Source organism: Fundulus heteroclitus, chromosome 23 (genome assembly GCF_011125445.2).
Source record: "Fundulus heteroclitus isolate FHET01 chromosome 23, MU-UCD_Fhet_4.1, whole genome shotgun sequence".
In the NCBI taxonomy this organism is placed as follows: domain Eukaryota; kingdom Metazoa; phylum Chordata; class Actinopteri; order Cyprinodontiformes; family Fundulidae; genus Fundulus; species Fundulus heteroclitus.
In genome coordinates, this window is record NC_046383.1 from 11,781,734 (window position 1) to 11,794,213 (window position 12,480).

Below are 12,480 nucleotides of genomic sequence, written 5' to 3' on the forward strand. Positions count from 1 at the left end.
TCCTCCACACTCATCGCCTCCAGAAACAATGTGAAGGACCGATGAGTCCCAAACCTCACTGGGCCCAGATGCAAAATGCTGGGTGAGGGAAAATGGATATTCCCCACCATCCTGAACACACCATCCTCATGGTAAAGCATGGTGGTGACAGCATCATGCTTTTTCTTCAGCAGGGACAGGGAAGCTGTTAAGCACTGATCTGTGTTGGTTCGTAACATAAGATTGATACATAGAGGTCTATGATTGTACAGCAACAGATGTGCAGATTTGTTCTCCTATTCCTGCAGCTGTGGTTTGTAGAGAAGTCACATTTTCTTTACACAAACCTTATTTTATTTTTTTTACTTTACTAATAGAATATCTCTGGCTGTTGTGGCTGTTTTATCAGTTAACAGAAATGTTGAAGCCTTTGCTCTGAATCAGTGAACTCCCTCTTGTGTCGTTTGCCCCACATGTGAAAGTGGGTGTGAGATCCCCAGCGTGCTGCCGCCCTCATTGGCTGCCGGTGCAGCGGCGCTGCTGTGTGTGATTTGGACGCTTGGAGCGAGATCTTACTGCGTCAAGTCAACGGAAAACAGCTAGATGAATACCGGAAAACGGCTTCTATCAAAATAAGAGCACGCACTAGAGACGTCTGGTGGTTAAACTTAATGAGAATGTCACCCCCCAACAACACGTGCACTCAAATGTTGTCTGTAAGAAGAGTTTTAAATGCTATTTTTTCCAACCCTCTGTTCTCCCAGTCACTTTCAAACAGGGTCTGTCCGCAAACTGGGGTTATTGTGAAGGCGTTCAGCTCCAGTTCCGTGGATAAGTGTGTGCGCCTTGATGCCGCAAAGACTCCAACAGGAGCGACTCTGTGGAGTGCACCGACTGGTTGGTTCGCCTGGCCGCCGAAGGTGCTGCTGCTGCTGCTGGAACATCTACAGCTCCAACGGACAAGAGCTGCAGCCTGACGCGCCTCTCCACTCATTCCGGAGGAATAACGCGGCTGCTGGCGCACCTTTTCTGCAGGCGTTCATAGTTAAAGGGAAGAGCCAAGTCCTGCGTCCATGGCCAGTCCGGTTGCAGACCTTGGGCAGTCTCATCAGCATCACCTTGTGACGGAGTCGGCGGCCGACGCTGCGTTTCTGGAGGCGCAGAAATGGATCGAGGTGAGTTAAAAAAAAAAAAAAAAAAAAAGCCAAAATGCTGCATCAGCTCAGCAGCAGACCAGGCTTCCTAGACACAGGTGTTTGCTGATATAGCGTGGCCTTAATCGCCTCTATGTAGCTGTTATCTCATCTTTAGACTCCACTTTATTTCATTGCTTCTTCACCTGTTGAAATGGGAATATGTATTTGCAGGTGATGTTGGTTATCTGTAGCTGAATGCCTTATCTAAATGCTATATAGATCCTAATTTTAGCCTTTAAACATGTGATACAGTCTGAATATAACAGCAAAAGTAAAGCAGCAGTTCTATCGTCCAGGCCCTCCTAAAATGTGCAGAAGGGGCTCAGTTGTGTCTGTTGCACAGTAGCTGTTCAAAGTGACCTAGTGCATGTTTGGCTGACAACAATGAATGCATCATGTGGAATGGATTTTTGCTCCTTTGTAAGCCTGGTCAACAATAATCACACACAAACGAGGTTTTGTTCATTGACTAGTGCACTCACGACACTGGTCAGCCTCCGCTGCATTTGAGATTGAACTCATCCTGCTTTCGGCTGTCCTCTTGTTGAAGCAAAGCTAGCTGGTATTCTGCTTCATGAGGCATTTGTAGACCCCTCTTTGTAGGCTTGCTGGCTTTTTTTTTATGTAATGAAAATTTAAACAATTTAGTTTGGAATAGTGGAGATTTCCTAACCCTGTTCATTTCTCAAAATCCTCACTGTTAACTAAATGAGTTAGTCAAGTATGCTGTGCATAAAGCATGGACTGTACCTGAAGATGGTTGTTGTTTACCGTTGGTGGGGCCTAAAGGCTTTCCCAGCAGAACCCGTTCTACTGTCGTAAGCCGCTGTCCATCACAGGCAGCTCGGAGTCTGTCTGCGGCGTAGGATTATTGGCAGAACAGATAAAATACAATCACAGTGGAAACCTCCTGGCTGTGAAGCATAACCACTAGAAAAGAAAAATCCACCAAAGTATGCTTTGCTAGCGGTTAACCTGATCCACCTTTAAGGGAAGATCTTTGACTTGTTCTATACTGGAAATCAGAATCAAAAACACTTTATTTTCAGGTACTGTAAAAGAGAAAACTGTCTATCCAGGGTGAGACGAGTCAGCTGAAATCCCGGCTGTGCATCTCCAGTTCCTGGAGAGATGGGAAGTTGCAGCCAATCACCTTCTTTGCTAATGGCTGATCCACTGCAGCTTGGCCTTGTTCCTGGCCATGGCTGCAGCAAACCAAACTGTGACAGATGATGTAAGAATAGACTGAATGATGCCAGGGTAGAAGTTTTATCTTCACCGGAAAGTGAAACTTCTTTAGCGGCAGCAGGAGGTAAATCCTCTGATGAGCCGGCTTGTTAAGGGAGCTGATGTTCTGCTCCAACTGGAGCTCCTGGGTGATGATGATGCCCAGAAAGCAGAAGGACTCCAGTAAACTCCATTCACAGAGGAGGACAGGGGAGTCCTTCCTGGTAGCTCTTTCTACTACACCAGGACATCAGACGGTTCTTCTCCCTCCTGTAGGCTGACTCGTCTCTATCGGTGATAAGGGTGTCGTCATCTGCACATTTCAGGAGTTTGATAGACTGGTTACCAGATGTGCAGCTGTTGCACATTAAATACATTTATTTATTTATTTTTTCTGATGATTTCTGATTTTCTTACGGATCTGACCTGCCGATTCCGAATGTGACTGATTCCATTGAAATTAAATACATACTATTGGAAAACTGTGCTCCAAGTTTCTTAGTAGAGGTAAAAGTTTTGAATTTTTAACTGAAAAAAATTTGAAAATTACAAGCTTATCCTCAGTATGCAACAAAGCGTACGTCCCTTAACTTGCATTTCATTTCATGAACAGGCGAGTGTTGAACTACCAATCACTGATCAGAGCCAATCAACGTCCAGCAATTGGCTGACTGATTGGTCCATCTCTGTTCCATATGTCTTCCTATTTTGTATTTTTTTTTTTTTTATTAACTGACGACACAGCATGTTTTATTACCTTCATCGAAAAGACACGGACAAAAGTGTCAGGCGCCCTTGCAGGCCTATTTAGCAGCTCCAAACTCCTCGGAGGAACATGTGACATCTTTAAAAAGCCACCACTGACCTAGAATGGGAGAGGCTGAGAGCAGAGGAGAGGAAGTGAACTGAGATTGCTCCTTTGTTGTTCTCGTCTCAGCTTTCTCTCTTGGGGGCTGACTTCATTATCCCCACACACCAGTTGACAGTCACTTGCTCCTGACTAAAGGCATAAACACGAAGCTTCAGTCAACACCCTAGCATACAGTTACGATCAGCAGTTTGGCGTTTGTTGTCAAAGACAAATCAAAAGGTACGGCAAACTGTTAAGATAGGCTGGTTTGAGTTGTGCGTCTCCTCAGCGGTTCACTGAGGTTAGCGCTGAGACTTTTTCCCCCATCCATGTTCCATGCAGTGTTGAAGTAAATACTCACATGTAGGAGACTTGTCTGAAGGAGATATGCTTGATTACTTCTTGAAGCCATTTTGGAGTTGGTTCATGGCGAACAAAGTTAGGCTGACTTTTTTTTTTTTCCTGAACATGAATCCGCTTTTGCGTTATTCTATTTTGACAAGTGAGAATAATTAAAAATCTGCCATTCATCATCTAACCACACAGCAGAGACCTCTGAATCTGCTTTCCAAGCCACGTTCATGCTTCGCTGTCCGTCTGCCATGGTGGTCTCACCGTGGTTGACTCTTCGACTGCTTTATACTTCAGCGGTGGGCTGCGTGTTGATTGAAGTAAAGCCATGGCAGCAAATGGCCGGGCTCCGAATCATCTGGGTGTAGCTTGCACTGATGAAATGCGAAAGCAATTTTTCGCAGATGTTCGGTCAAACCATTGATGGGAGGTTGGCACAGACTTTGTTTTTGTAGCAAATGAAGAGATAAAACAGAAATTACAAAGCTAGGGTGGTGGTGGCCTAGGTTAGAGCAGCACGCTTGCACTCTGGGAAGGTTGCAGGTACCCGGTTAGATCCCCGCAGACTGCCAATGTGGGTCCCTGAGCAAGACTCTTCGCCACAGATTGCTCCCTGTGCTCTGTGATAGCTGCCCACTGCTCCCTAAGCCATGGGTTAAATGCAGAAGATATAAATAAAGATTTATTTTTCTTCTTGTGTAAATTCTTAAATTCACATGAAGTTTACCCCTGAAAATGAGTTTGCTTTAGTCAAAATATATAAAGACTGACAACTTGCACTGGGGGAAATAACTGTTTGATACCCCACAAGATTTATATGTATATATCTATCACGAAGCGGGAAAATATGGTAAAATGGTTCAGGAATAGTTTTAAGCTAACGTTATTAACAAGCTGAATTCTTGCGGTATTTGTGTGTTCACAAACACACGAAAATCCATCTTGTCCCACTCCCGTCTTAACCTTTCGCGACCCTCCCAAAACGGGTCGGCCAATCGTGTTGCAGTATTATGTTTTAAGGCGGGACACACAGCTGTGATGAGAGCAAGAGCTGCCAAGCCCACAGCCGAAGCAACATAAACATGGCAGCGCAGGAGGACGCAGGCCTAGCTGCTGCTATCACATCTGTTTTGTCAGAATCCATGATTTTCACGAGTGTCACCATCCAAATAAGGTTCCCTTGACCAGCACAACTTGTTGTGGTTACTCATGGCACCTGCTGTCTATGACATTTTCATTTGATACCGTGATTGGCTGAAACCAAACTTTGGTAGGTGGGCATTGGATGTTGCTTTGCCCAATCGGATCGGAAACTGCTGCAGAATGTTTCTCCTTTCCCTGTATGGATTTGATGGCTCAGGTTGATAATGTGCAGAACAGAGAGTGCTACAGGTTATCAGTCTGGCTTTTCAGGGTAAGTTTAAGCAGCATAACAATAAATCTGAGGTGTTGACTTGTCCTTCAAACCAGCTCGATCTCAATGAGCATCACAACCTAAACGCCTTGGAGGATTTGCTGCTAGCATTTTTGTGCCAGATGCCACAACACACCTTCAGGGGCCTGCTGGAAATCCTTTCCTCAGTGGTCCAGGGCTGTCTGGTTAGCAAAAAAGCAGCCAACACTAGGTTGGTGGTCTTAACATTATGCCTGGTTGGTGTAAGCAAATTTTTCACCAGATTAAAATTTTATTGCTTATGCAACTGTTCTTATTTTTGGGTAGAAAAATAATTGTTACCCTGTTTTTTAAATGACAAAATAGTTATGTAAAATATTCCCCGGCCAGACTAAAGGCACCCGGCAGCATTCTTTGGAAGAATCCAGAACTTCAGTGAAGCATTGACACCTGTAATTATGACTTCCTCGATGGGCGCTTCTTCTCAGTGTCGTGTGAGCAACACCGTCACTAATGACGGTGCTCAAGTTGCTCTGAGCTTCGGAGGAGTCTGACTGGCCCTTTGATGAGAGTAAAAGCCCACTGTTGGTCGGGTTGAATGATTTGCGGTGTGCAGCCATGGGGCGTCTGCATGAACCCAATCCTGACGATACCATCTTACTGTCTCTTCCTCTTTTCTCTGAAACTGTTTGATAAATTAGCTTTTTTTTTCTAATTGGTGGTTTAGAACAGTTCTGCCTCTAGCAGAGTCATATGAATGTATAACTGCAAGGGAAAACAAATGACAGGTTGTGTAATTTCAACAATTGCTTCATTCTCACAGAACTGAAGAAACATTTATTACGAAACAGGCAGCCTGGATACTTGAACAAATTAGAACAGGAAAAAAAATGCAAATCAAGCCATTTGGACTATCTTAGGACTTACAAAGGTCTGTAGTCAGCTATAAACTGTAAAGTCTCTGCCACATTTATTGATCTGCAGACCCGTGACCTTCAGTCTATTAGTGCAGTTTGTTCAGTCGTCTTTCATCTACACATTTGAGTAATTATTCTATTGACTGAAATAATTTGTCTATTAAAGGAATGACTGACAAGATGAAAGCTTTGCCTGTCTAGATTAGTTTGTTTATGGATTGCATTAGCTATCTCGTTCTACGTAATGTTTCTTGGCACGCTGTCTTTTGTCCCAAGCGTGTGGGAGCTTGTTGAGTGTCTCTTTTCTTTCCAAACAATGACAGATTTGAAAATTTTGGAATAATATGAAGTTACCTGAAAAGGGATGTGATCAACTCAGTTTTCAGCAGAGTCCCAGAGTTTCTATTTAGTGTTGATATCACCATGCCTGGAGAGCTGATCCTTTGTCTGCCTTCTGTAAGTAAGCACGCTTCATTTGTATGGGAGCTGCATAGTGCAGTGCAGGGGGAGGAAGGAATTAGCCGGGGTGGTGAGGGCAGCACAGGGGTTTGTGGGATGTCGTCTATAAGATCTGGACTCGGTTTATGCTGCACGAGTCCAGAGAAGGGCCAGACGCATTGCCACATGTCCCACCCAGCCGGGCAATGCGCTGTTTGACCCACTTCCATCAGGTTAACGCTACAGAAACATATAATCAAAAACGGATAGAATCAAATACGGCTTCATTACAAAAGCTGTTGGGGCTCTTGCCTAACCACTAGGCCACCACTCCCTTTAAATAGAAAGATTCAAAAAACTTTTTAACTCCATAATAATTTTTGATATGTTTTTTAAATGTCTTTGAAATATGAATAAGGAATCACTGCTCGTGGCAGGAAGGCTAGAAAATACATTGGTATTTGTCGCTGATTATATTTGCTTATTTAAAAAAATCATCAATAGTTTGTATCTGCAGGTCAAGTTTTACAGAAATTGGTTATAAAATTTAGATCAATTAGGTTTTAGTAGTCGGGTCTGATTTAATTGAAATTCTGTTTGTGTAAGACGCATTCTTGCTTTTCGAAGTTAAACATCTTTCACAGAGTGGAATAAATTTCCCCGTTGCTTTGTTAGTCAAAAAGAAGGTGCCCAGATGGAGAGATGTCCGAGGAGGCGGACCGTGATGCACGGTTGTTTACCAACGCTGCCGTCCACACTGTGTTTAGTCTTTGATGCTGACTCATGCAAACTGTTCCTTTTGAGATGTAGAGTGATGCTGATATGTTGCAGGACAGCTTGATAAGGTCTCTTTTTGGTTCAAATGTACACTTCACTGACATTTGTAATTCTTCATAAATGTGACCAGTCTAGCCAGTTGTAATTAAAGGGTTCTCTGTTGCTATGGATGTTGCTTCACCGAGCAAAAGTCAGTCTTGGAAGGGATAAAACCACGAACACACCTACCTACTGGGTTCTTTTCTGAACGTCTGCAGCCTAAGCATGCATTTAAAGACTTCACCCGGTTAGCCCTCATTGTTGCATTGGCTAAATGATTTATCTGAGCTCATCAGACATCTGTAATTGCTCTGTCTGTGTTTAGTTAGGACGTGCTGCATGATATCATTTGCAGTTTGGGTTCTTTGTAATTTCATCCCACAGAATGGGCCGTAATGTGAAGGGTTGAGCTTCCTTGGCAGATGCAGTTGGAGTACTTGGGCTGCATTGCTATGACTACAAGCTGTTGAAGAATGTAATTTTAGAAGGAAGTGTCTGTCTGAGAAGGATTTAGGCCACTTGAAGGATGTTCCATTCATCACTTGCCTCGGTGCTCATATGAGCTTTAGATTCATGATGCACAAAGGCACCCCTATGCCTACTAACAGCGTGCATTATTAAGTCACAATGTGCTTAGTTTTGCTGCTTGATGGAGCATTTTACCATCCATTTTAGGTGTATTCATAGTGTTGCAGTTGTATTTTTTTTTTTGTTTTTTACAGAACTGCAACATCTGATTAAACATCTGATTAAAGAAAAGGCTTGCCAAGGAGCATAAGCTGAAGTATAACATTAAAGAAAAGTACCATTCCAACTGTTTAGTCTCTCAGTACAGCCTGATAACAGAGAGCAGAGGGCAGGAATTTGCATCTTTGAGTTCACATTAACGCAAACCAGACGTGCACTGTTAAAAAATCCCAGGAAGCAGTTAGTCATTGTCGTTTTTTTTTTTTTTTTTTAAGAAGTTGTTCTTTAAACAATCATTATAAGACGTGGCATTAGTGCAAAATTGCCTAAAGAGATATTGGTCTTGAGTTTCAGAACTTTTTCCCAATGCATAATTTATATTCTGCACAGCTGAGCAATAACTAATGACAATGTAATCCACAACTGCAAGCGTTGGTCGTTTGTCAAACATGATATTCTTTCTCAGCGAATAAATGAGCGTCGTGCAGCTTGATTTACTACCAGCTAGAATAGATCTGTGTAAGTAACACATGAAAGCCAGTTTTGCTTTCATCCTTAACTCAGAATCTGTCACTCCCCTAAAAGTTGCAAATAACTGGTGTTTGGACTTAGTTGTGTTAGTGAAAATAGCGACGCTGAGGAAAACGTGTTTTAAAGATAATAATGTCCACTTCTAAGTCTGTTCCTGAGGTTTTAGGCTCTAGTGCTAAACCAGGACTCATGCTGGAGCTCATTTTATGCTGGGTCTAAAAGACACGGCGAGGAACCACAGGCAGGTTTCCACCTCAGTGCAGCACTATTACATTTTCACAAACCATTGCCTTCCCAATCTCTGTACCGGAACATGGTGCAGGGAGATTCACTGGTCGGACATAACATTTGACCACTGACAGGGGAAGTTATTGGCACTGAGTATTTCTTTATCTTGACAGCTCTTATTGTCTTTGGATATATGAAGCAGCAAGTGGGCAATTTTCCTCCAAAGATGATGCGTGGGAAGCAGGAAAATGTGTGATTGTAATGTTTCCAGTCTATTTGACTAGGGCGAGTTTGTGACAGTAACTTGAGCTAAATACTTTACATTTGTGTTAATTTGCAGATTTCAGCATAAGTGACTTACTTCTGGTTGTAAAGATTTTCTGACCTGTAATGGAAATATCTTATTTTAATGGTATTATATTGTTTCATGGACTTTTGCTGCTGCTGCAGAGATTTCCAAGTGCAAATCTGAAACCTTTATTCATAAACATTCTCATTCAGCCTACAAATGCAAACAAAAGGCTGGGTGCTCTGGTGTGTGGTGGCTCACTCCTGGTGGCTGCTTTGCGGTGCCTGAGCCCCCTGGCTGTGTTGGGGCAATGCTGGGGGTGGTGTGCCCTTGGGTCTCTGAGCCCTGATGTAGCTGGCTACTGGCAGAGCCTGCAGGCCTGTCACTGCAGCCCCCAGGGGGCTTCTGTGCTATGGCTATTGTGGGGGAGGGAGGTTGGGTTCGTGGGGCTCTTTTCTGCTTTTCTCTGGGCTTGGGGCAGCAGCTATCCCTGTGTTGGTCTTTCTAGGACTCCTGTTCTCTGGGAGCCCTTTAGGATGTCTGGGCCTCTGGACTCCATGGTGTCTGCCTTGGCGCCTTGGGGGGCGAGTCTTTGGCTCTTCACAACCACTGTTGAGCATTTTCTTATGGACAAACCTTAAATTTACAGGCACATTCTGGCAAACACCCACAGGTGCTTTGATCCAGTTGCTTACATTTAAACTACTGTACAGATGAACCCTTTAATTAGCTTTGGCTGTCACTAAATATGTCTTGAATTAAATAATACTGCGTATGTTTTAGTGATGTTATCAAACACTTTGGTTGTTTAGACCTGTGATACTTTTTCTGTTTGTTTTTGTTGCTCTTTCTATCTGTCTTTCTGCAGCCGTAGAAGTAGACTCTGAGGATCTTTTTTATTTTCTCCCTTTTATGTTTGACACTATCTGTCCCGTTTAATGTTTTCCTCTCTATTCTCTCTTTCGTTCTGTCTCTTTGACTTTCCGTTTCTGTGTCCATTTAAATAGAAATATTCCCAGAATAATGTCCAATAAAGTCTTTTGCATATATATCAAGCAGAGCACTATAGCAAAAGCAGTAATGCTCCACTTGTAAAAGTAAATCAGTTGGGCTCTCTTTGGCATTAACAAGGCAATTCTTAGTGCTAATACAGATTTGTGTATAAAGATTATAGAGCAATAGTTTAAAAAAAAAAATCAGGTAATTGTGATCCAGTGTGATTTACACATGAGTAAAAACAAGTAAAATGTTGCTTATTCATAGGAAGCTGGCTCCCAGGTTTAATTTAGAGCTGCATTCTTTTAAGAACAATGTTAGGAAATTGGAGAGAAAATGGCACTCTACACATCTAGAGGAATTCTACCTAATCTGGAAAAAACGTCTACTGTTGTATAAAAAGACCCTTTGCAGAGTTAGAGCAGCATATATTTCATCATTAATTTAGGAGAATAATAACCTAAAGTTCTCTTCAGTACAGTTGCCAAACTTACCCAGAGTCACAGCTCTGTGGATCCATCCATTCCCTCAGCAGTAATGACTTTATGGGATTCTTCATAAATAAAATTGATTCTATGAAAAATAAGATAATTGTCATCCTCCCTAACATGATTACCTCGTCCTCAGTAAGTGAGGCAGCGTTGGAGGAATCCTTAGAACCTGAGTGGTGTTTGAACTGTTTAGAAGCAGTAGAGCTTTCTGAGCTATCTAAAATTTTACCTTCATATGTTAGCTTCCCTTCATTGGCTTCCTGTTAAATCAAGAATAGAATTTAAAATTCTTCTAACGTATAAAGCCCTTAATAATCAAGCTCCATCATATATCGGAGCTTTGATTACCCCGTATGTTCCTAACAGAGCACTTCGCTCTCAGACTGCAGGTCTGCTGGTGGTTCCTGGAGTCTCTAAAAGTAGAATGGGAGGCAGATCCTTTAGCTATCAGGCTCCTCTCCTGTGGAACCAACTCCCAGTTTTGTTCCATGAGGCAGACACCCCGTCTACTTTTAAGAATAATCTTAAAACTTTTCTTTTTGACAAAGCTTCTAGTTAGAGTGGCTCATGTTACCCTGAGCTACCTCTATAGTTATGCTGCTATAGGCTTAGGCTGCTGGAGGACATCAGGGTCTATTTCTCTGACTCTGCTGAATTCTCCTACTGCTCTCCAATTTGCATTTTTTGGTGTTATTTCAACTTTTTGTTCTGTCTTTTTTCTCTTCATAGTAGGTACACCTGGTCTGGCGATCTGTTAGCTGTGACATCATCCAGGGTTGGGTGGGGGCAGGCAGATCATCCTCTATTACCATATAACATAGAAAGGATTCCTGGATCAATGTGTGCTTCTGTGCATTGGATTAAATGGTCTCTGCTCATGTTCAGTAGAAGCAAAATCAAACTTTTAAAGCTGTATCTACTCGATGAAAGGATGATGTTCATATAAACCAGGAGGTTAGCCTTATCTGGTAACATCTTCAGGCCCTTCATTTCACAACCAAATATATTTAAATGATGGAGGTTGCTGTACTTGCTGACTGCAGCATTATTCAGTCAGGCACGTTGCAACTTAGACAACAGTATATTTGGTAAAATAAATTATATGTATTATGTATATTTTAATGATATATATTATAATTTTCAATGTAATTGTTCTAGCCACATAATGTCACCGTTTTGTAAGGATGTGTAAAAGAAAGCATAAAATGGATTATTTATTGCAGTAGCATAATACCACACTGAAAAGTAAACCTTGAAGATACATAGCCACATTATGATTATTAAAAAAAGACCAAAAAAAGTTGATCATGATAAGATAAGGTTATACAGGTCCTTCTCAAAAAATTTACATATTGTGATAAAGTTCATCATTTTCCATAATGTAATGATAAAATTTGAACATTTATATATTTTAGATTCATTGCACACTAACTGAAATATTTCAGGTCTTTTATTGTCTTAGTAGGGATGATTTTGGCATACAGCTCATGAAAACCCCAAATTCCTATCTCACAAAATTAGCATATTTCATCCGACCAATAAAAGAAAAGGGTTCTTAATACAGAAAAAGTTAACCTTCAAATAATTATGTACAGATATGCACTCAATACTTGGTCTGGAAATACTTTTGCAGAAATGACTGCTTCAGTGCGACGTGGCATGGAGGCAATCAGCCTGTGGCACTGCTGAGGTGTTATGGAGGCCCAGGATGCTTCGATAGCGGCCTTTAGCTCATCTAGAGTGTTGGGTCTTGCGTCTCTCAACTTTCTCTTCACCGTATTCCACAGGTTCTCTAGGGGGTTCAGGTCAGGAGAGTTGGCAGGCCAATTGAGCACAGTGATACCATTGTCAGTAAACCATTTACCAGTGGCACTGTGAGCAGGTGCCAGGTCGTGCTGAAAATTTAAATCTTCATCTCCATAAAGCTTTTCAGCAGATGGAAGCATGAAGTGCTCCAAAATCTCCGGTTAGCTAGCTGCATTGACCCTGCCCTTGATAAAACACAGTGGACCAACACCAGCAGCTGACATGGCACCCCAGACCATCACTGACTGTGGGTACTTGACACTGGACTTCTGGCATTTTGGCATT

The 12,480-nt window shown here is 42.2% G+C and overlaps 1 protein-coding gene across 4 annotated transcripts in view; it reads left to right on the forward strand.

Moving 5' to 3' along the window:
• The first annotated feature begins 830 nt into the window (after nucleotides 1–830).
• LOC105931916 (LIM and calponin homology domains-containing protein 1) overlaps nucleotides 831–12,480 on the forward strand; it is a 104,818-nt gene continuing 93,168 nt past the window's right edge. The window contains exon 1 of one of the 4 annotated variants that reach the window (XM_036127539.1): nucleotides 831–1,154. In XM_036127539.1, coding sequence (XP_035983432.1) covers nucleotides 1,053–1,154 — 102 coding nt within the window. In that variant the 5' untranslated portion in view covers nucleotides 831–1,052. The remainder of the gene's footprint in view (nucleotides 1,155–12,480) is intronic. The other 3 variants (XM_036127537.1, XM_036127538.1, XM_021320623.2) reach the window with 3 other exon arrangements.